Below are 27763 nucleotides of genomic sequence, written 5' to 3'. Positions count from 1 at the left end.
AAGCACGGAGCAACACGGCAAAGTGGTTGCAGATATATTGGCAGTGGGAAGAGAGGGAAAAAACACACATGGATATGGCTAAGAGGGGAAGACGTTCAGAGAATGACAACAATTGCATCAGGAGGTTAGAATTATGAATACAAACAGTTGGTTTCAATTTCCTTTACTGTTCTGTAAGAAACAACGGCTACAACAAGAGAATAAAATAAATTGACCCAAGTCACTGCCCAGGACTCTTCCTCAGGTTCTTTTCTGGCTACTTGTCCCCGGCATGGCTCCATCAGGGTGCTCCCCGGAGGGACGATGCTGCTGTGTGAAGGCCACATCTGAGGTCTTGTGAATGGTGCCCCCCAGGGTTTTATGCACCCGGGTGGGCTGCCACACCAATCACGTCTTTGAAGCAAAGCTCAAGCTGTTTGTTATGCATCAATGACAGAGGAATATTTTTGCAGTAGCAGGAATAAATTTGCAACCATCTACTCTCTCTCTCCAGGGTTTCCTCATCATCAGTTTCATGAAACTAGAAGCCAACTGTCCCAGTGTAGATCTACAGTAGATCTGTAGACACCAAACGGAATAAAAAAACAGGGAATTGCTTATCTCGGAATCAAGCTTACAGGTGTTTAATATGATGCCGCATACCTACCCATCCTGCCACGACTGCTACCAAGAAAAGTTCCACTTCTTCCATGAGATTCTTGTGGATTTGTGTGGTTATCCAGCTTGGCAAGAGTGAGCGTTAACCACAGGTTAAGAGTAGATGTTAATTTTTATGAAGTTAAAGATTCCCAAAATGGCCTTCCTCCTTGAGACGGATTGTAATTGATGAGCATGACACGCAGACAGCTTGCCAGCTAGGGAGGCTGGTGACCACTATGGCTTTAGAAAGGGCGAAAGGAAAACACTGGCCAGGGGGGTTTTCAGGGTGGGATGGGGGCGTGGGATCAGAGATGCCAAATAGTCCTCAGCCTAGGAGAGCTAGAAAAGGAGCTGTTACCCAGGACAGCAGGAAGCTCGGGAGGAGTCCCCCACCAACGAGGCCTGAGGACACCGGGGCAGCCAGGCTCCTGTGTCCATGGAGCTCACAACCCTGGCAGGAGCCCTGGTGCAGGCAGAGAAAGAGTCTTGGTTTTCCAGGGACAGAGGGACCTGAGATAAAGAGGTCAACCTCCACTACTAAGAACTAACCTCCCTAAAGTAACCAAGTAAACAAGAACATTTATCTAGATAACCTTAGAGGAGAAGCCGATCTGAAGGAGAATGAAGACAGAAATCCTGGAAGAGTCTTTCAAATTGAACTACTCAAGCTGTGTGCCTATATTCTGTCATTCCGAAGTGAACTTAACTGCGCTCTTCAAATGCTGGGCAAGAGTCATCAACGGAAAGAGTCCTTGTGGGGAACCAGCACAACCAGAGGAAGGAAACGGCACAGATGCCGGGCTTTGGTTTGGGAGCACATTTGGGTCTACGACACTGGAGAATCAACATCTTGTCGCGGCGCAACACAGAAATGCAACACCAGTTATTTAAAACTCACATCATGGGGAAAGACGACTTTCGAGAACAGTAAAAAAGAAACGAAACGCACAAAATAGGAGATTTAGAGATCCGCTGATAAAAATGTTAAAAAAAAAATTTAAACTCATTCCATCCTCATCAACAGCACCAACAACAGTTGAACATACATAGGATACCTTCGCTTTACATTCCCAAAGAAGACTGTCATTTTTGTTTACTATGAAATATGTCTAAAAATAAACATATATGTATGCATAATATTCACATTCTGGAAGGCAAGAGAAATCTTCAAATTTAACTTTCTAAATTTAAACATTTTATTTATACATATATTTCACTTAACCAAAATATTAAAAATAGCAGCAATACTGGTCTTTATTATAATATTACAGTAGATTGTTCACATAATTAGATATAAGTAGCTCTTTCGTTATTATTAATACAATTTACAAACTCCAAGGTCCTGGTGTCATTGCCAAATAACTTAGAGTCTAGATTCAATAAATACTATGCAAAGAATAATTATAAAACACACACGCAGAACATTCTCCAGACCAGAGGGAATTGTACCAAAAGGTTTTAGAGAAGCATCAGGTATAGGGCGGTTTGAAGGCAGGCAGGGAACCTGTAGGATTCCCAAGGCAAGAGAGTAATCTGAGAAGCTCCCTGAAAGGTCAGGAACTGGATCCCAAGAAACATGTCAATGGGGAAAGGAAGGCACTGCCACCTCTTCACGGAGACGTGTTTCATTTGAATACGGCATTAAACCGATTAACAACTGGAAAGTTTCCCGATAAACGAGGGATAGACTCATTTCTCACCAGGAGGCCAGACCCTGGACCAGGAGGTCGGTGTTCACTTTCAGCATTTACACTTAGTCTGAAGACCAGAGGCATAAACACCAAGATTTCAATAGGACCTTGCGTCTTTAAGCCATGATGGCTGGAGAAGTATTTCTACCCCAACTCCCATCTCTGCCCCTGGACCAACCTGCTCATTCTAGCGGCTTAGAAAGAACCCTAGATATGGTGACAGGGGTTTCTTCGTACCTGGATTCAGTTACGGAAGTGGACCCTGCAATTGTGGCTTCTTTTCACATCTCGAAGGTTTTTCAGAAAAGGTAAATGTTAAGTCTCACATGGGGTTGGTTCTATATTTGCCTTATAATAAGACTGCTCCCTGACATTTCAATGGTTTGTATGGATTTTCAAACTACTTCATAAACTATTTCCATTGATTCTACAAAAAACTCGCGAGGAAGCCAGGACAGGCAACCAACTGCTCACTTCCAACACCAGAAAACGGAGGCTCCTGGAGACCAAGGTGACCGAGGCTTGTCATGGTCACACACTGGCGAACAGTAAGGATGCTCTGCAGAACTTAGCTCTCTCCAACAGTTACTCATCTTTAGGAACAGGAGCTTGGTAATACCTGTTTTCTGAAGAATGAAGTAATTTGAAGGGGGTAGGGAAAAAAAGGAAGAAAAATAAGTTCAAGAGAAGAAGAAACGGAGAGAAGTGGTGCCCACTTGGCAGTTAATATCATAAACTTGCAAACAAGCAAAGTACATTTCACACGTAGAAGAGACATTTAAAAAAATATTTAAATACTTCAATCTTCCAAAGAGTCTCATATTGGCCTTGATTACGACATCTTTACATAGTTACTGAGGCTGACATCGAAACATAACATCACCAAGAAATTTTTACGAGTTCCACAATTTCCCAAGAGACATAAAATGATTATAGCCTGTTCTCAGGACCCCATTCCTGTCCCATTTCACCTCCAGCACAAAACAGTTACATTAAAATACATGTATATTTGGGGGCCAGCCCCATGGCCTAATGGTTGAGTTCGGTGCGCTCCACTTCAGCAGCCCGGGGTTCGTGGGTTCAGATCCCGGGTGTGGACCTACTCCACTCAGCCATGCTGTGGCAGCAAGCCACATATAAAGTAGAGGAAGGCTGGCACAGATGTTAGCTCAGGGTGAATCTTCCTCAGCAATATATATATGTACGTATGTATTTGTGTATATTTGACTCATTTGGTAGTTTTCTAAGGTATAGGTTTTACAAAATATCTTTAATGAATATTCTTGCTATGTCCTTAAGAAAATTAGCATTTTTCTCTCCGGATTTAGGCTGAGAAGAAGACTGCAAATAACTTAGAACTTTTATAATTTTACATTTGGATTCCACTTGGATAGATGTTGGAGAAGAAAAAATTTTAAATGATCATAATAATTAATTTAGAAAGCTATCATGTTTCACAGAACACTGTCAAGAAAATTTACTGACTCTTAGCTTGTTAGTTCCATAAAGCAAAATTATACTAATTCCATTGTAAAGAAACGCATGTATAACGCTAATTCATGAACTGGAGACGCAGGTTCAACGTTCTGGAGTGTGACGCTTTGGACTATTAGTCATTTCTTATTTTTAATCAGTAAACATGTTTTAAAGAAAGAGTTGAATTAAAAAGGAGGCCATTCACGGCACCATTGTAGAACACGACGCAAAAGTCATACAAATCTTTGTTCCTCTTCAGGCATCATCTGTCCCATCTCCTACCCACCCCGCAGGGCCTCGCTAACATTCACACACTATAAATGCCCCACCACAGTCTCCCGACCCTGAACTGAACCAGTGAGGCACCAAATGGTCGACTGTGCTTAGCCAAGTAGGAAACTGGGCAAATCCTCTGAGCTTTTCTGAGGTAGTGGAGTCTCTCCTTGTAATATTCTAACCGTTACGAAAAGTCAAGGGAGCTGAATGAAGAGACAAGTGGAGCATTGGTCAGTGTACTTACAACGCTGCTCTGAGATGGGTGGTTTCCATGGCTGTATGATTACCATACCCTTCAAAGCTCCAGCAGAGCCCTGTCATGCGGAGGACTTAAGACACTAGGCTGCTGTGTCATTAGGGTAAGCCACACCTCCTTGAGGGAGAGTGTTGTACAACTCAAGAAACTTGGATCCAATTCCTACATGTTTCTAAAAAAGTGCCTGGCAAAGAGCAGGAGCTCAATAAATATCTAATGACTAATCATTTAAGATCTCTGATTTAGCTCAGTGAGATTATCAGCAAAAACCAACATAAAAACACCCAACCAACTGCAGGGTAATTGTCACCCAAGGCTAGGTCACTTTCCCTTGTGCATGGAATCACAGACACCCTTCCGGCCCCAGAAGGGTAAGCTCAGATGGTCCTGGCCATGGTAGTACGCAACTCCACGTTCACTCCGCTTATCAGACAGCTTACTCCCATCATGATTTTACCATGACGTGACTGTGGGATTTTCATGCATAAATCACATTTCTGAGGACAAAGTGATCCACTCTCTCTGTTGTTCTTCAAGCTTTTCTGCCAAGCATTTAATCAAGACAGGGTCCACCTTAGAATCAAATTTATTAGCAAACCAATGTCCATCTTTTATAAGCCACCTTAATTCGGCTGCCCCGTAGATACACACACTGCGGAGGTGAGAGCCCGTGCACCTGGGGTAGAAAAGGCCTTCGTGATAGTTCCATTTGACGAGGCGGGTCTTACTCTGCAGGTCAGACACATCCTGGGCTGACCGAGAAATCTCTCCAGGTACTCCTGGCACCCGAATTAAGGTCGCCCAAAAATGCTCATCAGGCGAGTAGGTGTCTTCAGACCAGGCAAAAAAGTCTTTGACGAGGGAGGTGTTGAAAACGTATTTAACAAACGCTCGACTTAAAACAAAATAAGCGCTGCCAACGAATATCTCAATGTCATGAGGAGGCGCGTCCTTGGAGACGTTCGTCCTCACGGGAAGCTTCACATATTCGTAAGGCAGCTGTCTAAGTTCGTGGCGGTACGTGAATCTTTCTATCTTACTGTGAGGGGGTTTCACCGTCTCTAACATATTTGCTCCATTGAGTTTCTTCAACTCTGACACTAATTCAAAGTTTGACTTCAAAGGAAAATCTTGCCCACACAGGTTGATAACGTATTTCCACTGAACTGAAGACCTGAGAAGGTCGGACAAGCAGTTTAAATCAGCCTGGAGTCTGGAAATGTGGGCATATTGCACAGTCTCTAATTTGGAAGCAATGAAGATATTGGAGAAGCACTTAGCCAGGTTGTTCATGGCGACTTTGAAGGCCTCGGGTGACTTTCGGTCATAATGGATGCAGTAAATGTTGTGCCGGTTGTATATGGCCTGGATCAGCCTTTCAACCATAATAGCGTCTTTGTGAACAACCAAAGAATAGGCTATTGGGAAGCTCTTCTCCTCCCTTGAAACCAGCTTTTGATGGTACCGTCTGAGGGTCTGATAAATGTCACAGTCACTGGTCATTGCCCCAACATCATCATCATCCAAGTCGATGATGTCTCTTCTTCTTATTTCCAGACTCTTGCCAATTTCCAAAGGCTCCTGTTCATAGACAGCAGAACAGTTAACTTCATACCCGGCTTCACCCTTAACTTGGGTGTATCTGTTTCTCACAAACGGCGAGGTACTCAGGGAGTACTCGACCAGGTAAATGCCTCTCTGAGGGAAGAGGAGTCTGCTTACGTTCAGAAGCTTCAACAAGGAGAACAGCCACAGGGTTAAAAACAGGACAAAAACTTTCTGCTGTAGGGGGTATTTAAAACAACATCGGAATGTCTTCATTCTGGAAGAGGAGAGAATGAATAATTCAGTTGAAGTATTCAGAGAAAACTAGTTCAGTTCACCCAAAATCTGCTAGGTGCCTACCTCATGGCAGGCAGAATGCTGGGCCCAGAGACGCATAAAACAAGGTTCTTCCCCTTGAGAGAATTCAGAAATAAGCAAATGGAAATTTGGAGAACGGCTGTATTTTGTGGTATTCTGTGTTATCTATACCTAATTTTGAGAAGTCTTGGATACCAAATAGAATGGAAAATAATGTAAGCTCCTAACATATAGGTAAGTATCTTAATTTTCTACATTTCTGCTTAGCATATTTGGGGAGGGATTGCTCTGGTCTGGGCAGAGGTCTAGAGAATTGGATGTCGTCAAAGACGCTTGGAGATGCAAATGACCCTCCTGACGCTAAAAGGAACATTCATCTTGATTCTACCTTCAGATCCTGATTGGATCCAGGTCTGAAGTCAGACGGGAAAGCCCAGTGAATCCTCCTGCTGGAGACTTAATGTTTGTGTCCCCTCCCAAATTCCGACGTTGAAACCTAATCCTCAATATGACGGTATTAGGAGGTGGAGCTTTTGGGGGGGGGGGGCGGTGATTACGTCTTGAGAGTGGAGCCCTCACGAATGGGACTAGTGCTCTTATAAAGAGACCCCAGAGAGCTCCCTTGCCCCTTCCACCATGTGAAGACACAGTGAGAAGACTGCCATCATGAACCAGGAAGCGGCCCTCACTGCTGAGGATCAAGGCTGCCCCTGCCCCAGGGAGAGAAGCCCAAGGCGTCCTGCCCTACAGACTGACCTATATCATCCTCCGGGAAGCAAAGGATGCCCTGACTTAATCCGATCTGATTCTTATCCAAAGTTACAGGACCACCCAATACCCAGACCCCACCTGCACTGATACCATTTGAACGATTTTTTTCATGATCTTTCCTTTGCCTTGTAAAGAAATAACTCACATACCCATGCCTTATAAATTTAGCCCTACCCTCAGCACATTGCTGGTCTTCACTGCCCATGGGTCCTGTCCCTACGCTGCAGCTCTTCACTGCCCATGGGTCCTGTCCCCATGCTACTCCATGCTATTCTCTGAATAAAAGAGCACTACTGCCAGACCTTGAGAGTCCAAGAAATCTTTCTTTTGACTCCTCGACTCACCGAGCCCACATCACTCACCAGGCACCAAATCTGCCTGTGCTTTGATCTTGGACTTCCCAGCCTGTACAACTGTGAGAAATACATTTCTGTTGTTTATAAGCCACTCAGTCTGAGGCACTTCGTTACAGCAGCCTGAACATCTAAGACATCCACCTTCAGAAATAAGAGCAGGGGGCAGACACCCAAAGGAGCTAAGTAGGTGTTGACGTTGTAAAATTTTGTATAGGTATACCAATTTGGTAAACCTGCACATTTCTCTTATTTTTTTTATTTTGCTAGCCCCCATTGCCTCACAGGGACTAGAAATTTAGCTCTTAGAATGAAAAGAACCTGACTCTCGTTGAGATTAGGTGTGTGTGTGGCGGGGGACTACGGAGGGGACAGTTTGGGGTATCTGTCAGTTTTAAACACACCCACCCAGAAGTGCTCATGTGTGTGCAAAGAAGGTGTGTGCTAACCAAGGGAAGGACACAGTGTGCTTACGTGGGAGCAGCAGGAAGGGGTCCAGGCAGCACCCCCCACGGCTTGAGGACAGGAGGGCTGGCTGAGCTCCAGCACTGCTTCAAAGAGGTTCAAATACTGAGCAGTGGTGAGGTCTGAGGAGCCCGCACGCAACTTCCTAACCCATCTCAATAAATCTTAAATGAGGACATAACCATTGTACCCAGTCTCCTTAGAGAGGATTAGCAACAAATTTGACCCTGATTTATGTGTGTAGGTTTCTTCCATATAGACCAGGTGAGAAAGCTCTTGGGAATGACATACCCTCACTCGCCTTCACTTGAATCACTCTCCTTTAAAGAACGACCCCTTATTGATTGACAGCTGTCCCGCAGGATCTGAGTCCTCTCCGGCCACACCCCAGTGTCTCCTCTGTGGGTTTTCCCAGGGTCCGGCTCTCAGGGCACTGCTCTGCTCAAGCACACTCTTCCTCTCTGGATTTCAGCTTCCGCATACACACTGCCAACACCTTTACCTCCAGCCCTCACCTCTTGCCTAAGCTTCCAAGGTGAACATCCAGGGCTTGATGGACATCTCCACTAGACATCCTGCAGGCACTCAGCGGGGTCTGTAACTGAACCTGACACCTTGACCTCTCCTGCGTTTCCTTCTCAATTTATGGGGAGACCACCCACTCAACAACCCAAGCTTGAAACTCGAGAACCAGCGACTATTCCATTTCCCTTACAGCCACATTAACAAACTGCTTCATAAACACGCCTCGAATCCTTCCCTCTTCTGCTTCCGCGCTACCAGGTCCAGACCACACCGTTGCTGGGTGAAGGGAGTCCCAATCAGGCTCAGGGCTCTGGGTCCCCTGTCAGGTCTCAGCTTTCTGCTCCTCCTAACCAAACTGAACAGGTAGGGTTCCATCCACTTGGGTTCAAGGCCAAGGTTCCTGCCCATTGTTATAAAGCCGTGGGAAAACTGACTCCCGAAGGACCAGGCAACACAAATGGATACCAGCTCAACACAAGGTTGACACAAGGGAAGCCATATTGTATAAAAGAAACCATATTGTAACTTTAAATGAACTCTAACTAACTGGCCTAGACATGCTCTGTAGATTTTGTGGCCCTTCCCAGCTTCTTTAAGATGCTAACTTTGTTCTCCTGAGTTCCTGAGGAATGTGATGACCCCGGGCAGAGAGTCTGTGCTAATAGCCATCATCAATGACAACCGAAAGATCAGCGTATAGAGCAGCTGCTCCATTCTCTGATGCATATCCACTAAAACAAAGGACCTTCAGGAACTGGGACCAGATGTCTGCCCCACCCAGAGACCAGCCGTCTCCCCACCTGGAGACCAGCCCCATGTATAACTGGTCTGTAGTCTTTGTTCTGGGAGACGGTTCTTTCGGACACCAGTTGGCCATCTTCCCTCTTACAAGCAAGCTGTAATAAAGTACTTTCTCTCCTGCCACCTTGCCTCCTGACTATGGGCACGTCTGGTGGTGAGCAGACGAGCCCACACGGGCGGTAACAAAACTGCCACCCCAGAAGCCTGAGCACGTCTAGAATTAGCACATGTGACACAGGAGCACATGTGACAAAATAAGATTTAGAAGATTAATCGAGCCCAAATCAATCAAACTATCATTCAACTATCTACCTATCTGATGCGGGGTCGGTGAGCCGAGGAGTCGAAAGAAAGATTTCTTGGACTCTCAAGATCTGGCAGTAGTGCTCTTTTATTTAGAGAATAGTGTGGAATAGCATGGGGACAGGGCCCATGGGCAGGCAGAGCCGCTGCTGCTGCCCCAAGTTGAGGGTTAGGGCTAATTTTATAAGGCATGGGTATGTGAGTCATCTCTTTACAAGACAAAGGAAAGCACATGAAAAAAGTTAAAATGGTATCAGTGCAGGTGGGGTCTGGTCATTGGGTGATCCCATGACTTTTAGACAAGAATCAAATCGGATTAAGTAAAGGTTAGAAAGGTTAGAAGCCACCACCCTAAATCAGTTACATGAGCTTGCCAGACAGCAACCAACTTAAGTTCTTGCCTTCCCCATTAAGAGTTTCTAGGGACAAGGTCATCTCTCTTCTTCTTCCTGGTACAGAGAGGGAGGCACCTTTTACAGATAGAGATTTACCTTACAAATGTAAATGTTTCCCAACAAGGGCAAGTTCCATTCCCCAGAGCCTCCCTCCCTGTCCCAGTTTATCGAAAGCAATCAGCCCAAAACAGTCCCGATGCCAAAGAGACGTATCCTGGGGTGGCCAGTTTCAGGTCCCTACAAGGTCATCCCCCCTTCCTTCACAAATGCAAATATCTCTCCAAGGGCAAGCAAATTCCAGTCCTGGAAGCCTGCTTCTCATCTGCAGTTTTTAAAATTAACCAGCCTAAAATCCTCATCACTATCCACCTATCTATCCCATCATTGTCCTAATTCATGTTAATTAGGCATAAATAGGAAACAACTTCCATAAATGGCTAGAATTGGAATGACTTTTTTCTTTTTTTTTGAGGAAGATTAGCCCTGAGCTAACATCTGCTGCCAATTCTCCTCTTTTTGCTGAGGAAGAGTGGCCCTGAGCTCACATCCGTGCCCATCTTCCTCTACTTTATATGTGGGGTGCCTACCACAGCATGGTTTGCCAAGTGGATCAGAACCAGTGAACCCGGGCCACCGCGGAACGTGCGCACTTAACCGCTGTGCCACCAGGCTGGCCTGAATGACTCTTACTCAAAGTAAATTTTTGCTTTTTCTTTTCTCATTTCATTGGTCCATAGAATCTCTAATTAGCGTCAGTTAATGGTTCCCCCTGATACCACAGTAAAATGAAAAGACCTCACATTTCTTAAGAGGTTTGCAAGTCTTCAGAGTCCTCACGTCATTTGTGCCGTACCATTTAACTGCCATCCTCACACATGCACAGGCAGAGGCCGCTCCCTGTCCTCTCACCCATTTCTAAGGCCTGCGCTGCCCCCGCCCGTGCGGGCAAGGCCTGGAGCCCACACTTCCTGACTCAGCTGCTGCCTGGAGAGTCTGCGTTGAGCCAGGAGGCCATGGCTGCCTGCCTAGTGGGGGAAGGTGGCAGGGCACCGGGAAGGGAGAGGTGGCAGGCACACGGTGAGAAGCCCTGTGGGAACAGGCCCTGGATCCCATGTCTGAGCTTCGCCAGCCAGCACGAGAGTTCATCTTCAAGGAAGGAGGGGAGGGACTCGGGACAGCCAGGCACCTCGCCTTCTCCTCTTCCTTCCCGCCCTGGCATCTGGAGCGACAGCTGTCTGCCCACCATTGGCCTTGGAGAGCAGGGCAACTGAGCAGCCTCCAGTACCGACCATCCCAAGTCAAAGGAAGGGCCCTTCCCTTGCTGGCCAGGGCCGGCCAGCCCTCTGACTGCACGCCTTGCTTTTCCCAGGTGGAAGGAAGTGGGCAGGAGGGGCCAGCCCTTTGGGATGAATGAACTTCTGTCTGACCTGGACGGGCCGTGGACCTCTTCCCAGCTGCGTGAAGATGTCAGCACATTCTCCTCCGGCATGAGGTTGAGACCCCAGTTCTCAACCTTGCTCCACTTTCTCTGGGACGGAGCCTCTGCGTGACACCCACGGCCCCTCCCAGTCACCCCTCCCGGCCGGTTCTGTACAGGGAGCTCCTGGAAGTGCACAGCCAGGGGGCCAGGAGCTTAGGGGGCAGAGGGAGCCGGGCAGGCACCACCTCCCTTCCCTGCTACCTGCAGTCCAGGCCTGCAAAGCCCCAAAGGCCCCGGTGTGGAGGATGGGAAGGAGCTCCTGAGGCCTGGCCCAGGTCTGAGCAGGGCTCAGGCTGGCAGGAGTGCTGGCCACGTGGTTCCTAGGAAACAGGGCGGCAGGGCCACCTTTGCAAACACCCCACCCTGGCTCCTTCCCTCTTAACGGCTCGTGGGCAGGAAGCAGGCAGGTGTTTTGCTGCCAGGAAGTAGTCTGATAATAACATTACAAATAATTTCCCACCCCTGGGAGAAGGGGTATTTCCCCTCCCACCTGCCCAGGCAGACAAGGAAGGCTGAGCTGCTGTGGAGTTTATCACCAAAGAGGTACAGGCTCCTGTGATGATGGCAGAACTGGGAAGGAATTGACAGGAGGTCTGATGGCTACAGCTCAGCTGAAAGAAGGTCCATTTGGATAATTCAATAAAAACCCAGCAAGGATGCTGAAGGAAGCATTTTCCCAAACCACCTTCTTTCCCAGCCCTCCCAGGCACTGTTTACAGCCTTAAACGAAACGGCAGGCCCACAGAGGTACACCCCGGCTAAATGGTTCTATCTGCACCCAGGGCTGAATGACCGCAGCCATTAGTGGCTCTTCAACAGACTCTCCTTCATCAGCAATTTCAAAACCCGGGACAGTCAAAGGAGTGCAAGCTTCCTGACCCAGGCAAGGAAGGGGAATGGTAAATCACAAACTTCTCCCCCAAAGTCTCGACATAGATTCAATATTAGAATTATGCCTGACTGCCTCCATGTAATGCTCTTTACTAATTTAATTATCTCATTATTATTAAGGTAGAATCACTCAATAAAGAGTCGTTACTCGGGGCACTGTTCCTAGAACTCTGGATGTAATAACTCAGTCCCCCCGCAGATCAACCAGGTGGGGAGGACCTGCATCCCTCTCTTACAAGTCAGGAAACTGAGGCACAGGGAGATGAAGAAATTGCTTCTTATTGATTTAGAAATGTCAGGCTTTTGTTTCCTTTTAAAGTCTTACAAAGAAGAATCATTACTTAAGACACTAATAAAAAGACGAAGTCACTGAAAATAGGTCCTGATCTAGTTGAACAAGCTACAGTCCTTCCACTGCAGCTCCTCGAGTTCAATAAAGCCATTGATTCCCCCTGATGACACGCTCAACACCAAACCCAGAGAAAGTTCTGGAGTAAGAGTGAGACCATTAGTGGGAGGATGAGTCAGCCGAGATGAATTTCCTCAACACCCCCACACACCCGAAGAGTCGTGCAGAGGAGCAGAAAGGCAAGTCCTGGCCCAGACGGCCTTTGGTTCCCATTGTTCTAGAGGGAAGACTGCAAAGGCCAATACCCGTCGGGCTGAGGGGTAAACAGCCGCCACACACAACACAAGAACGGCGTGATACAGACGGAGGACGAGCAGTCCTCACAGAAGGGTGACAGCCTCGGAAAGGAGAAAGTTTTCCATCCTCTGTTTATAAAAGTAAACACTGCCATTTAAAAAAAAAAAAACCCAGAAAGTCAGAAAAGCCTGAAGAGGAAAATAGAGCTCACCAGTAACCCACCATCTGGCAATAACATTCTGTGGACAGGGTGTCCTTCCAGACTGTTTTCTATAAACACACCTTTCTGGCTTGCTTTTTAACCAGAAGCCTCAGTATACAGGCACTGTCTTATCTGTCTCTTCCATTTCACAACAGACTGTGAGTGAGTCCTTTTCTAAACTGGGTCTGTCAACTGTTGGAAAGTAAACCATTTCTAACTGTGGTCAACGAACATCTAAATAATAGAATTTCCTTTTCTGGGACGTCTCCACCAAAGCTTAATTAATTAACTCATAATTCCTGAAGAAGCCTGGGAGCAAAATCCTAAAACCAACACGGACTTCAATGGGGACTGAGTTCAAATTCCTTCCTCTCTAACTGGGGAAATGAGGCCTGGCCATCCGTTAGCATCATTTTGTTCTTGGATGGCGTGAACACGTCTCCCCCATTACACACGTTTGTACATCACTGGTCCCCTCGAGGGAGGGGACAGAACGGAGACCTCTGCTCCCCACATCCAGGCCCCTCATGGTGGCATTCAATCCATCCTGGCCCCATTGCTCCCTCAGCTGAGATTGTTCGGGCCAAAGTCAACACAAATCTTTATGCTGCCAGCGTGAGGACACACACCTGTCCCTTCCTGACGGTAAATGCTGAGCGCGGGCCCCATTTACATTATCTTATTTATTCTGTTCAATAAACCTATGAGGTAGGTACTATCACTATCCCCATTTTTCAGATTAGGAAGCTGAGTCATGGAGGATAAATAGCTAGTATGTGGCGGAGTCAAGGATTTTCAACTGTGGCCCGACTTCAGCACCTGTACTATAAACCACAATGCGAGGCTGCGCCTCCAATCTCTTGGCAGTAGGAGAAGCCTGTTGGTTGTACGTCCAGGATGTATTTTGAATCCACACACCGCTTTCCACTCCACGGGAACCACTCAAACCCAAGCCAGCATCGCCTCGCGCCTCCACATGAAATAGCCTCTCCCTAGCCTCCCTCTGATCCTTCCTGGGTACTGTGGCCAAAGGGTCTGCTCAACAGAAACTCGGACCACTGTCACTCCCAGGTTCACACCCTGCCCTGGGGCTTCACTGCACTTCGAATAAAATCAGAAATCCTTTCCACGGTCCCAAGGCCCAGCCAGCTCCTGTCTCCACCTTCCTTTCCAACTTCATCTTATTCTGCTCCTTTTCTTGCTCACTCAGCTCTAAGCGACATCAGGCTTCTCAAAGCTCCTAGAATCCCAGTTTCTCCTGCCTTGGGACCTTTGCACTTGCTGTCCCATGATTAGACCATTTGTCCCTGGATCCTGGCCTGACTGGCCCCTCCCTATCTCTCACGTTGGAGGAGAAATATCCTCTCTGATCACCCTTCCCAAATCTCTCTCCCAATGATCAACTCACTTGCGTTCTCATCAGCACTTGTCGCAGCAGGAGGTACTTCGTTTATTTGTTTATTATCTGTCTCCCAGACAGGCCTTGTTCACGCTCCAGCCCAGCCCACACCCGCTTGGCCCAGGATAGTTGCTCAGTGGGACAAAGGCAGAAGGCCAGAGTCCTCGTCTGGGCTTTGCCATAAAACACTCCTCAAGTGGGATTCCGGCTCTTGTATCCCACAGTGCCACTACAACGGTCCTCTGACCTCATGTGTGTGAAAGGGCTACGGACACCAAACCAACAACTCTGGTGTGTAAACGTTGGGGCCCAGGACCTCTACAGGAGGAATGGTTTCTTGGGAAAACTGGGAAGAGTCAATACGTTGTGGTTCAGTTTTATTTTTCTAAAACAGCACATGCATTTCTCCCTTCACTCTGACATTCTAATTATTATTTGCTTTTCAGTATTTGACAACATTCTTCTTTGTTAACGTCCGCTGCATACATCGTTCCTGAAGATATACACCTGTCTTGGATTTTGAAAGACAAGAAGATAGTTACTCTAGTTAATCTTCAGCTTTTTCCCCAGTCTGCGCAATATCCTATGAAAGATCAAGAGCCAAAGAGCTCCTTTAAAACACATCCAAGAAGAGGAAGTAAAAGTGTGCAGGGCTACAGCCAGGTAAACAGCTTCTGGAACTCTCTGCATTGCAGATGCTACAAACTTTTCCCCTGAGTTCAGTATCTGTAGGGCAATTCTTCTCTAGATAGCACAGAACCGCAATGACTCCTTCAAGCACGCCTGTCCGGCAAAGCCATCCCTCAGGAGCACACAAGAAACGAGTGCACCAAGGATGCTGCAGCGACGTGAGCGCACGGAACGCTTCCCCACACAGGGCCTCCGCCAGCACCAACTGCTCAGATGACACGTCCAGTTACAATCGTCTGAGCTCAGGGAAGCAGGATGCCCCCCATCCAAAGGGGCTCTGGCTGAGGGCCCCGCAGCACGTGTCACCACATGGGCTTCCTCTACAGGCGGTGTGCTTCAGTTTACAAGCACAAACACTACATCCCTACCTTCCTTAAATAAAGGTCTACCCTACCTGCAAGATTCAAGAGTAGAGGTCTGAATGAAAACGCTGGGCATGCACATCAGTCTGTCAACTGCCTCTTTACGTTGTCATTTTTCACTGGAGCCTCTTGGGTTTGGGGAGATTTATGGGATCATTTAAGGTCACATGGGAAATGAGCAACCTACATCAGGACGTATTTACCAGATGGTTGTCCCCCAAGGTCAATGGAAATCTGGGCCGTAGCAATGGAGCAAAGTGTGGAATCCAGCCAGCTTTTTATAGTCACACCAGATAGGAGATGGCCACCCCGAGTCTGGGCTTTGTCGCTTCTAGTCCACAGCACAAACACCGAAAGCTGATTGTATCAGTTGTGGGGCAAAGCCACATGGCCAAGAAGTCTTCAGCAGGAAGTTCAAAGGGGCAGAAATGACGCTACTGAATGAAAAGTTATTCTGCAACAATTTGTGACCTCATCATGTGGCAAATGATTAAATTTTCTATAGAAAAAAGGAAGGAAGGATGGGTTCCAAAAATACCTATGCCCTCAAATTTTAGCTTGGACGGAAACAGCTTAAATCAAACGATTCCTCCTTTAAAACAGGCGTTAATTAATGGATTCCATCATTGCCTCCCAAGCTTTATAAACAGCAGCTTACATTCCCTTCTCAGAATACACAATACAGAACCGAAATATATTTTATGTTCTAAATTAAAAGCGTTGATTGGGGCTATTTTGGCTTCTTTTTCTATAAAGAGGAAAAACTGAATTGAAAAACATTTATGTGTATTTCTTTTAAAACCTATAGTTGAATTATCAAGCAAATTACGTTTTTCTTTTAACAATTGGCACCTGAGCTAACAACTGTTGCCAGTCTTCTTTTTATCCCCCTTCTTCTGCTCCCTAAAGCCCTCCGGCACATAGCTGTATATTTTTAGCTGTGGGTCCTTTTAGTGGTGACGCGTGGCCTGATGAGTGGTGCCATGTCTGCACCCAGGATCTGAACGGGGAAACCCTGGGCCACCGCAGTGGAGCATGAGAACTTAACCACTTGGCCACGAGGCCGGCCCCTGTCTATTTTTTTAAAATGCATGTTTGGTGTACTAGAAAGAAAAAAAAACTCCCTTCCCCAACCAAGGTCTACATGGTATGATTTCTTCTCCCCAGAAGTTTTTGGAAGCACTTACTTGGTATGATATGGCTAACTCCGTATTTGACAGTGGCCAAAATCAGCTCCTCAGCGGTTACCAGCCTCTGGGCGCTCACTCTGATTTCACCGTGTGCATTTAAAGGAGAATCTCCACCGCCCACAACTACGGGCAGAGGTGGCACAGGGACAAACATATGAACCAAGGGTACCGACGGCAGAGATGGCTCAAGGCTGGCCACACTCCCCACGGACGGATTAGACACCCCAGCTTTAGATCATCAGAAGAGCTCCTTTACTTGCTTTCTGTGTTCTGCCGATGTGGCGGGGAGCTGAGCCCGAGACTTCAATACGTTTCAACTTCCACCAAAAGATTCAAGACCGGCAACTCTGGCATGAGTTCACCATTTCGTAAAGATCAGTGGTTTTTGGTTTAAAATATACAAATGGTCCCAAGAGCTTGTGTGAGTACAGACACCATAAAGTTAAGACCTAGGAACTTAAAAATTAAGTTAAAAGGGTAAAACAAATAAAATCTGCAGTGCTCGGGAAAATTCTGCCAAAACAGGAATTTCAAAAGCAGAGATTTCGGGTAAAATGTCTTACCAAAAGTCGAATCTAGAAATGACTCCAGGAAGCTCTCCAGCTGGCATGTCCCACAAGGATGCATTCTAGCAATGTTTTTAATCAAGATAACAGGTCTCAACATGTAGGTTTTCTTTGAGGTTAATAGAATGGAAAAGTAAAGAAGATTGTTTAGTTAAAAACGAAACACCTATGCAAATTTATATGGCGACTATATAGAATGCATAAGGAAACACCAGACTCTTCAGCTTTCCAAAGGGATTACAATGTTGCAATCTCACAGTGTAGTGCTGGTGCCAGAACACAGAGCAGTGGGATGAAATTCAGAAACAGACTCTGCAGGCAAGGATTTTACATATGGCTCTGGTAGAAATGGCCAGTTGCTTTCCAATATCCATCCTCCCTTTCTTCTTTACTGAGAGAACCCCGATATCGTTGGTGGCAGAAATGTGCCTCTCTAAAAGCCTTTTTCTCCGGCTTCATTGGAGGGAGAGGTCAGTGAAATATGATGTGGGGTATCTGGGAAAGTTCTTTAAAGGAATCTGATTCAGGGCGGAGGTATGCCATTTTGTTCTTTTTTCTCCTTTGTCCACTTTTCTGCCTATAACTCCGACATGATGGCTGGAGTTGTAGCAGCCATCTGGGGACCATGAAGAACAGGCCAAGAGAATATCAGTGCTTTCAGCCCCTGAAATCCCCAAACCACTGGACCCCCAGCAGCAAATGACTACTCTGCATTCCTGTTAGAAAAATAAGCTCTCATATGTTTAAGCAACTTTGCAGAAATGTACTCTGAAAGACGACCATTTGAAAAGGGTAATGCCTAACAGATACACAACACAAGCAAAACTGAGCTTAAATTTAAACAGGCTGAGGTGTCTACTCGTACAAGAGTACAATCCCATATACAGCCAAGTGCAAAACCACGCGTCTCAGATGCTGCTGCACTTCTCATCTGTATCCGGAGGCAGCTGGAGGCTTTGGGTGAACATCTAAAGGACATTGGCATGAGCTCACCACGCCTCGGGTAAGCACTCCTGGGCTTGGGGCAAACTCCCTCTTGTACGGTTCTAGCCCCAAGCACGGGGCAGGCCACAGACGTCTGAAGGTCACCTTGCAGACGGGATGCCCGCTGGAGAGCTTGTTTTGTAAAAAGCTTGTTACATATCAAGACAAAGATAGCAATCAGCACCATGTGGGGTAAGGCATGCTGAGCGGCTCTGAGCCACTCTCCGGTCCCTACCAGACCCTGTCTGACCCCACTGCTCTCTCCCTGCCACACACTTGACTCCTCCATCCCGACCTCTGTGGACAACGTAGGGTTCGGAAGGTAAAGCCGATGGGTCTCAATTTAAGTCCTGATGCGCCCATGAGCTGTCGCTAACCTAGCTAGCCCCAGACTCCTCCTTGGTGCAAGGGCAGAGGGCACTGGCTCACACGGATGCTGTGTCGACTAACTGAGCTCACGCCCTGAGTCCGTCTGGCAGGAATGCAGACTGGCCCATGGGGTGCCTGCTGTAAGGGGTTCCAAGGGTTTAAACAAGCGCAGCCAGAGGAGGACCGTTTCAGAGAAGGGCTGCTCTGCAGACAAGGGCTGGGCGCCATCCCCAGCACCTGCACCCCAAGTCCACCTCAGGGAGCAGCCGCGGCCGCCCTCAAGCAGGATGCCGTGGAAGCCTCGTCAAAGGCTTCCCCACCCTCATGGTCGACGGGCAGTCAGACGGGGGCCCACTGTACCATTCCGACAACTTTTTGAGGGTTTGACATTTTCCAACGTGGAAAGTTGGTCTTTTTTAAAAAAGGAGGGAATCCTAGGGGTAACCAGCAGCGCGCAACACTAGAAGCCTTTGACGGTCCCCAATCTCATGGCAGATTTCCCGCAATCCTTTTTCACCAGCACGGCTTTAAACATCCTTTTAAGTCTGGTGTCACTGCTGTCTTCTCTCTGTGATCTATACTTTCCAAGGACTACCTGGGTCACTGCATGTTATAAAAATAACTTTTGTTGTTCCATATTTATGAACTAGTTGATGACCATAAAAATATTCTTTTTTTCTATCATTTTGTTGTGGTAAAATATACATAACATAAAATTTACCATTTTAACCATTGTTAAGTGCATCCTCACTGTTGTACAACAATCACCAGCTCCCTGCACAGAACTTTCCACCTTCCCCAACTGAGACTCTGTCCCCAGTATACACTAACGCCCCTTCCCCTCCCCACAGCCCCCGGCACCCACGCGTCTACCTTCTCTTTCGATGAATTCGACTCTTCTAGGAACCTCGTATTAGGGGAATCATAAGTATTTGTCCTTTTATGATTGCCTCATTTCACTTAACATAAGGTCTTCAAGTTTCATCCATGTTGTAGCATGTGTCAACATTTTCTTCCTTTTAAAGCTGAATAATATTCCATTGTGTGTGTGTGTGTGTGTGTATGTGTGTGTATACACACCACATTTTGTTTATCCACTCCTCTGTCAATGGGCACCTGCACCGTTTCCACCTTTTAGCTATTGTGAATAATGCTGCCGTCGACTGGAATAGTCGGGTAGAGGTTATATGGCGTTTGTTCAAATAATTAAGCAAGGAACTCCAGCCCCAGGGAAGAGCGGAGCAGAGTATTCTGAGGGCCTGCTCCGAGGTCTACAGGTCTGAAGGCAGTTTACATACTGTTCCTTTAACAAAGCAGTGCATGTGCAGAAAAAGAGCTCATAGCTCTAATATTCATATACTTTACAGATAACGTAACAAGAGCTTTTTGTTTATATGTCAAACAAGGCTTGTAAAGTTGATGTTATCTAAGTGTGGAAGAAGGCAAGGGCCAGGGTTGCTATTTTTCCTCAAACTCTAAAAAATGCAGCGTGGAAATGTGAGAGCAAGGTACCCTCTATCTTTTCCTGTTGTGTCCAGCTGGGGTCTTCAGTCACTAGGTGTGGGGTTGCAATGTCATTCTTGCACACGCTGAGGCCTGCACGGCGGCTTCATGGCACAGCATGGCCTTCCAGCCTGTGCAGCTCGCTTGGAGGTCTGCCCGTCAGACCAGGGAGATGGCTCCCAAAAGTTCGCTCACACTGCCGTGGGCATTCACATACAAACATCTCTTCACGTCCCTGCTTTCTCTTCTTTGGGTATGGACCTTACACACACCTTTATTCTTACAGATCCTCTTTCTATCCACCTTCAACTGGCTGCCCAGCCACCCACCCTTCACTGTGTGCCTGCCGTGTGCCAGGCAGGCACTGTGTTAGATTCTGGAGAGAGGTGACTAGAAACTGTGCTGCCTGGAGGAAATGGAAATAAACAGTTAGGTCCTGGGTGACTTGGCAGTGCAATTCAAGAAACGCTAGTTATTTTGTTACATTTGAATTTTATCCCCTAGAGATAATTTCCCAGAAGAGAGAAGTCATTAGCTAGCATTTGGAAATGCTTCTTTTATTCAGGGATTTTCTTGCTATAGTGTTGATTTTGTGTTCCTCCTTTCTTAGGATCTCTCCTCTGGTTCCCCGTCCCTTCCTTCAGCTCCACAACCTCCATATCATTCTGTTAGTATTTTTTCAGGATCTAGTCTTTGCAACTTACTCCGTGTCCACCCTGCGTGTCATTCCACTTCTCTCCGCCGCCCCATCGGTAATGACACCTCTCCGACTCTGCCTGCCTGACAGCAGGACAGGGTGCTTGCTGGAAAGGTTAAAGGCAGAGACCCTGGTGGAAGACGATGGCTAGCAGAGAGCCCCTCCCTGCTGCAGCCAGGTGTAACATGGGGGTGTGGAGAAATGACACAACAGTGCAAATATTCCAGATATGCAGCGGGGGTGCAGAAGGGCAGAAGGAAGAGAAAAGGGACGTTGGCAAGTCCCGGAAGTGTGCTGGGCCTTGTTCTCCCTGGTCCTGGGCACGACTGCCCACCTGCAGCTGCAGTCTGAACAAACTGCTCCCTCACAGGCCGTGCGGACCTGGTAGACAACCGCAGGGCCCTTGGACACAGGTCCAGCCTTTGAGAGAGCAGGTAGGCCGACTGTCCGAGTCTGAGCACAGCCGGAAGCCTTCCTCCAAAGGGACAACCTCAGCTATTTTGCCCTCAACTAGATGAGAAAAACAAGAGGGGCAGAGGGAGAACAGAAGCAAGCAAAGAGCTGGCGGGGCAAACCACTCCTGGAGGTTTACTTGAGCTTCCAGAGAGCTCTATTAGCACCAGGCAGTTTCTTTTGCTGGCCACGGTACGGGAAAACCTCGCATGGAGAGAGGTTTGGAAGCGTCCTGGAGGGAGAAAGCAGGCTTGGATTTTACTGAGATTTTTTGCAGTTTGGTTAGGGCTGGTCTTTCCCTGTGGGGAGCGGGGAGGGAGGAGTGAGAAGGCTCGAGCAGGACCTGACACGGATCAGGAACGGGGTAAGAGGGCAGGATTCCAGGCCCTTTTTCCACGCTCTAGCAGCCACGGGTAAAAGCATTCTTGCCATAAAGTTGTTTTGCTTTTTGCCTTTTTAAACTTCTTTGTGCATTTCTGCCATCTAATTGTATTCTTGCAAGAATCATGTAGGAGCAAAACTTTAAGTGTTTTAAAAAAGAATTAAATGACCTGAGTCTCTTGGTTAAATGTGGGCTTGAGCACAAAACCCTTGAGTTCTAGAGCTGGGGGAAGGGGAGAGTGAAGCAGGAGAAATGACGAGACACAAGTTTTGCTTCCTATTATTTAAAAATTTCTGAATTCATTTTCGTCTGGCCATAAATAAGCCGAGAGTTACCTGTGTCACCCACAAAAATAAACAAGCTGACGGGATAAACCAAACAGGGGCAGGGAAGCAATCATCAGAGTCAAACGGCACCTGACAAGGGGCTATAGAGACGGTCCTGTGAGAGACACCGAGGATGGAGTCAGAAAACACGGCCCGTGTGGAGACACCATGCGAGGGAGCACTTCAGAACAGCGGTAACTCAGTGCAAACAATGATGGGAGAGATGACAACTCTTCTGATGTTGGCCCCACAAGGATCACAAAAGAGGCCAAGTCTTTAAGCCTCATTAACTGTGAGGAAGGCCTCTAACAAAGATACTCACATTGTCATTGACTCCTTGGGCCAGGATATCAGCGGCCCAATCGGCAGAGGACACAAAGATTTCTACGAAAAAGGACAGACATCGGGTCCAAACAGATTTGGACAGACTTGGATCCAGTAAGACAAAATTTAACAGAGATACATACAAAGACTAACACTAGGTCCAAGAAGTTAACTGCGCTCGTCCCAGATGGAGAAACGTGGTAGCAGAGGAGCGTCTGCGGAGAACAGGGCAAGGTTTTGGCTGCTCCATGTTTGGGAGGAGTCACAGTTTGGTTGGTATGAGACTGCCAAAAGATGGGGGAAAGGCAGCAAAACCAAACCAGTGTGGTCCTGGATAGTGTGAGGACCATAGAGCTGCAGACCATTAGGGCCTGAGGGATCTGAGAAGCATCTTCCACCAGTTTAGACCTCGGGATGGGTTAGGTCTGGGTGCAACCCTTGATGAGGATATTGACTGACAGATGGTCAGCAGCACAGTCAGAAGCTAGTGACCACAAGAGGGCCATGAAGGTCAAGACCAAAGAAGTGAGAATTCAGGAGGAATGGAGGCTGGCTCCAAGTATTAAAACACAGGTGCTGGGCCCCACCCCCAGAGGTTCTGATTCAGCAGATCTAGTGGTCTCAGAATGTGCATTTCTAACAGGTTCCCAGGTGATGCTGATGTGGCTGGTCCAGGGACCACACTTAGAGAATTACTGCTCCAAGTAACAAAAGCATAGGGATTTTGTTTTTATTTTGGTGAGGAAGATTGGCCCTGAGCTAACATCTGTGCCAATCTTCCTCCACTTTGCATGTGGGATGTCACCACAGGATGGCCCGATGAGAAGTGTATAGATAGGTTCACACCTGGGATCTGAACCCGTGAACCCTGGGCTGCCAAAGCAGAGTGTGCAAACTTAACCACTACACCACCAGGCCAGCCCCAGGGGTTTTTTTTAAATGCATGTATTTCTAAGGTTTTACTAAGACACAATGGCCTATTTCCCATTAAGTCCAAATTAGGGAGGATTTATTGGTTTTAAAACTCCACACATTCGTCTTTAAGATTATGCTCTTTTTAAAATTTCACATTGCTTAGCAGAAGCTCCACTGTCACTTTCTGACCCTCAGCGTTTCGTGTTAGTTCAGCTTCATAAAGCAGACTTCTGTTTCCGCTTCTGCTTCATTTTCTGGCATTTTACATAACAGGCAGTTTCCCTCTGGTCTTCCTCCGCTTTCCCTGTATTTTTCTATTATGTTCAACAGATCAAGCTTCATTACCCATGAAAGTGTGACCTGCTTTTATCAAATGCTATCTGGCTTCCCACATCTTCTAAAATAGTAAATAGTGATCTAATTCTTTCCCCAAAAGGCCACACTGAGCCCACCGTGCCCAGGGGCCCATTAGGTTTCGAAGCAGCCGCATTCAATTCCTGATTAATTTTATTTGATTTTATATACTTGAAGCTTCAGCCTTTAGATCCCACTAGGAAAAGCACCAGCATATGGAAATGCATATAAAATGACATGCAAAGCAATGCAAAGTAATACACAACATACACCTCTAAATTGCTGGGGAAAAGCCTGTAAGCCTCGACGTGGATAGTATCTGCTTTGCTTGTCCACACTCTGGCGAGCAGTGACCAGTCCTTTTATTACAGTTCATTTCATACAGCATCCAGCACCTGACACTTGTCCACATGCTCAGTGAAAGGCACCACTGCCTGTGAGTCAGGCAATTGGGATCCTAGCCCTAACTCTGCCACTGTTGGCATCTATGGCCTTGGCTAGGTTCTCAAAATTCTCTGGTTCTCAGATCCTACATCTGGAAATGATGAGAACATCATCGTAATAAAACCACCAGCGCGAGGGCTTACTGAGCACTCACTACACGGGAGGCATAATGCACACATTTTGCATACACGATGCTCACATGCACACCGTGTGCATTCGTGATGCACACATGAAACATTAAATTTGCATGATCTGTGAAGTAAACATTCAAATTTCACAGTCATATGTACTTCAAAATAGTGTTTCTGCAACACGTTGATAGTTTATGTTATATGAGTTTGATATCAAAAGCACAATCTGACTTTTTTACCTAACACTCCAGGAGTGGGAGGGGGAGCTCCAGATGCTCTGTACACTTGCCTCTCCGCCCACTCACTGCCTCCCATTCGCGTACGGATCCGGATCTGGATCCGGGTGAGGCTCTCTCACCTTAAAAATACCACCCTCTGTCGCACCTCTCACTTCAGAGGCGGCTTCCAGGCAGTTAAGAGCGGCAGCCACCGCCAGTCCTCAGCCCCCTAGCGCGTGCACGTGCGCATGCACACACACGCACCACGCAGGCGCTCACTCCCGCGGCGGCCCTGCTGGAGACCCAGCCCCGTCCTGGTCTTCCTCCCACCTCTCCCAGGAGGCAGGGACTCTGTTCCAGCTCCCGTCTCCGCGTCCACCGCAGGCTTTAAATAGCACCCGGTACAGATGACCCCAGCTACTTTGCAGGGTCAGCCAGGGTCTGCTCTATCCAGCCATCGGTTAAGTATTTCCAGTGGGAGCCTCGGGAGCCGCTCAGGCTCGACCAAACCAGTTTGTCTTTCCTCCCCAAATGCGCCCCTGCTCCAGCGCTCCTTCGCCCCCGTGCCCCCAAGCACGCAGGCCAAATGGAGGGGAGTCACCTGTACACCCTGCACAGAACCAGTCACCAGGTGACTCAGAGCCTGCCAGAACCCAAGCACTGTGTTCTCCCCGCTGCCCTCTCTTAGCCGAGACCCCCAGGCCTCTGCGGCCCTCGGAACCAGCCCCGTCTGCCTTAGGGGCTCCTCAGGTCCCTTCTCCACCCAGCCACTGGACTTGTTTTATTTTGAATCTAAATCTCATCAGGATCCCTTCAGGTGTGAAACTGTCCTGAAGATCAATTCCACAGAGTGGCCCCAAGGCCTGGCATCATGCGGCCGGGTCCCTGCTCGCCTCACCTGCTGCCAGCCTGCCCTCAGGTCCCACGCCCTCTCCTGTCCCTGGACTCTCCCTGCTCTCCCCGCTCTGTCTCAGGGCACACTGCTCCCTGGGGTGAGAATCCCCTCTCTCTCCCTCCTCCCCCCACTCTGTTAGGCAGCTCTAACTCATCCTCCAGGTCCACCTTAAACGTCCCCAAGAAGGCCTCCTGCCCCAGCACCCAGGACGGGGCTGGCACACAGCAAGTGCTCAATAAACTTAGACTGCTGCACTGCCTGGTCAACCCCGCGTCGCAAAATCTTACTGCCTGCTGCCTTCCTCCCGGCTTCTGGCCTACGAGGGAAATCCCTTGAAGCTGACACACTCTTACTTCCAGTATGTGGTGCTATGATAAGCCTCAGGTCACCACGTCACACTCGCAGCACCAGAGGCTCCAGATGTCCGTGATTCTCGAGGGAGAGAGCAGAAACTGGGCACTGTCACATACCGTCTCTATCCCGCCCCCCAATGACCTGAGTTCACTGCAAGTCAGTACCCTGTCCTGAGGGTACTTAGCACTGCACACCAACTTGGCCATCAAGTGCCAACTTTGACTTATTGCCCAACTATGCCATTCACCCCTACCTACCTCCGACCAGACGATGTGGCATTTAGCAAATTACTATAAACTTTGTCCCTCAAAGGAATGGTACAAGCCATAAACAGGAGGGAACCTCTCCCCTACTCCCAAAGGAAACTCTCCTTTAGTCTCCCGGGGGGGTGGGGGGGGTGGGAGGCATTCAGCGCCACACAACCCGATTCTTTGGCTGCTGCTTCTCTGCAACTATAAGTAAAGGATGATTCAACTGCATCTGAATTGTCACTTCTCACAGAGAACTGGACCCTGGAATGGGCAACATAGGAACTGCTGTCTGCAATAATTCACTTACTTTTAAAGATTTTACTTCAAGACGCTATCAATAAAAGCTGTCAGAGAGACAGGTCCTAGAAAGACTTAGGCTGCCAGTTTAATAATAAGGGCGCGCTTTATGCGTGTAACATCGAAAGCGGTGACCTCCTTGTCCGCCAAAGCACATGGACACTTGAATTAATACTCCCCCACCTCCTTTAGTCTTCTGGTTTGTTGCGTTTCAATTTTAAGGACAAGAAAAGGAAAGACACTTGCCTCGGGGTAACGCCACCTCTCCGCTTGCCCAGCGAGGGGGCGACACACAAGTTTCCCCGCCGCAGAGACGACGCGGACGCCTCCCCCGCGCCGGAGATTCACAAAACAGCGCCCACTCGCTCGCCGCGTTAGCCTGACGGCGGGCGGAACGCGACCGACTCGCCGCCTCTCGGATCGGATCCCAGTCCGCCGGGGACGACCCTGGCCAGCTCTGCGGCACGAACACCCGACCTTAAAAAGCGCGCAAGCTCGTCCCAGCGGAGGGCGCGGCCGGGAGGTCCGTCCGTCCCGCAGCGGCCGCTCCCCAAACTGTTAAGAGACCCCCGTCTCATCCAAATGCAGAAGCCACAGCAGCAGCCCATCCAGTGCCGCGTCCCTCTGCCGCCCGCCCGCCTCCGCCGCGCAGGGGCGGGGACGCCCAGGACCCGGTCCCGGGCGCGCGGCGGGCGGGTCCAGGGCTGCGGGGAGGCGGGCGGGTGGGCGGCCCGGAGGAGCGGGCCCCGGAGGACCCCGCCTGGGAAAGAGCGCCGCGCTCTCTCCGCGGGGAGATCCCGGGGAACCCTGCGGAACCGCGCGCGGCTCCCGGCCCCCGCTCTGCTCTGCCCGGGAGCCGGGGTGCGGGCGCCGCCCCCGCATCGGCCAGGACACCCTGCGGGACACCCGCGCCAGCGCCGCCCTCCTTCGCAGCGCGGACCTCAGGAACTTTCCAGCGGCCGGCCGCGCGCGGGGCCCCCGCCTTGTGGCATCCGCTCGGCGCACCGCGGGGTCCCCGACTCCGCGCGCCCCTGCCCCCTCCCCGCCAGGACGCTGCGCCCGAGTTTCCCCGGCGGGAAAGTGAAAGTCGCCAGGAGGAGAGGGTCCCGGCGCCCCGGCCACCCCGCGCTGAAAGGAGCCCAGCGCCCGACCCGGGCGTCCCCGCGGGCCTGCGTGGCCAAGTCGACTTACGAAAGGGAGCGCGGGGTCCCCGCGGCTGCAGAGGCCGCCCCGGCAGGGCCGCGAGCTGCGCCCCCGGCTCCGGCCCCCGCCTCCGGCCCCCACCTCCTGCCGCTCCTCGGCCACCTCGGCGCGCGCCCTGCGAGGAGTTGCGCTCTTGCGCGGGGCTGGCAGAGCGCCGAGCGCCCCCGTGACGCGGAGGGGCGAGGAGGAGCGCCGCTGCCGCACGCCCGCAGAGGGAGCTCCCCGCTCCTGCGCGCCGGGTCCCCTCCGCGCGGGGACGCAGCCCCGAGGCGCGTGGCCGCCCCGCTCCGGCCGAGCTGCCGGGCTCTCCGCTGTGCGCTGAGCGTCATCCAGGTTCGGTTCCCTCCCCGCATTAAACAGACAAGAAACCCGAGGGCTGGAGAGCTGCGACTTGCCTGAAGTCGCTCAGAGGGCGGTGACAAA

The 27763-nt window shown here is 49.0% G+C and overlaps 1 protein-coding gene across 4 annotated transcripts; it reads right to left on the bottom strand.

The window, feature by feature from the left end:
• GCNT4 (glucosaminyl (N-acetyl) transferase 4) lies at nt 1-27763 on the bottom strand. Of its 4 annotated transcripts, XM_046668473.1 has the most exons (3): nt 27329-27763; nt 6061-6160; nt 1-5919 (listed from the first exon to the last, which is right to left on the bottom strand). In XM_046668473.1, the coding sequence occupies exons 1-3, from the start codon at nt 27691-27693 to the stop codon at nt 4828-4830; spliced, it is 1557 nt and encodes a 518-aa protein (XP_046524429.1). In that variant the 5' UTR covers nt 27694-27763; the 3' UTR covers nt 1-4827. The 4 variants fall into 4 exon arrangements, with proteins under 4 accessions (XP_046524429.1, XP_046524428.1, XP_046524431.1 ...); XM_046668472.1 differs by having other exon boundaries at nt 1-6160; XM_046668475.1 differs by lacking the exon at nt 27329-27763 and adding an exon at nt 19467-19487 and having other exon boundaries at nt 1-6160.

The sequence above is a fragment of the Equus quagga genome, chromosome 7 (assembly GCF_021613505.1).
Source record: "Equus quagga isolate Etosha38 chromosome 7, UCLA_HA_Equagga_1.0, whole genome shotgun sequence".
In the NCBI taxonomy this organism is placed as follows: domain Eukaryota; kingdom Metazoa; phylum Chordata; class Mammalia; order Perissodactyla; family Equidae; genus Equus; species Equus quagga.
Note: the sequence above shows the minus strand (reverse complement) of the source record. Positions and strands in the feature narration are given on the sequence as shown.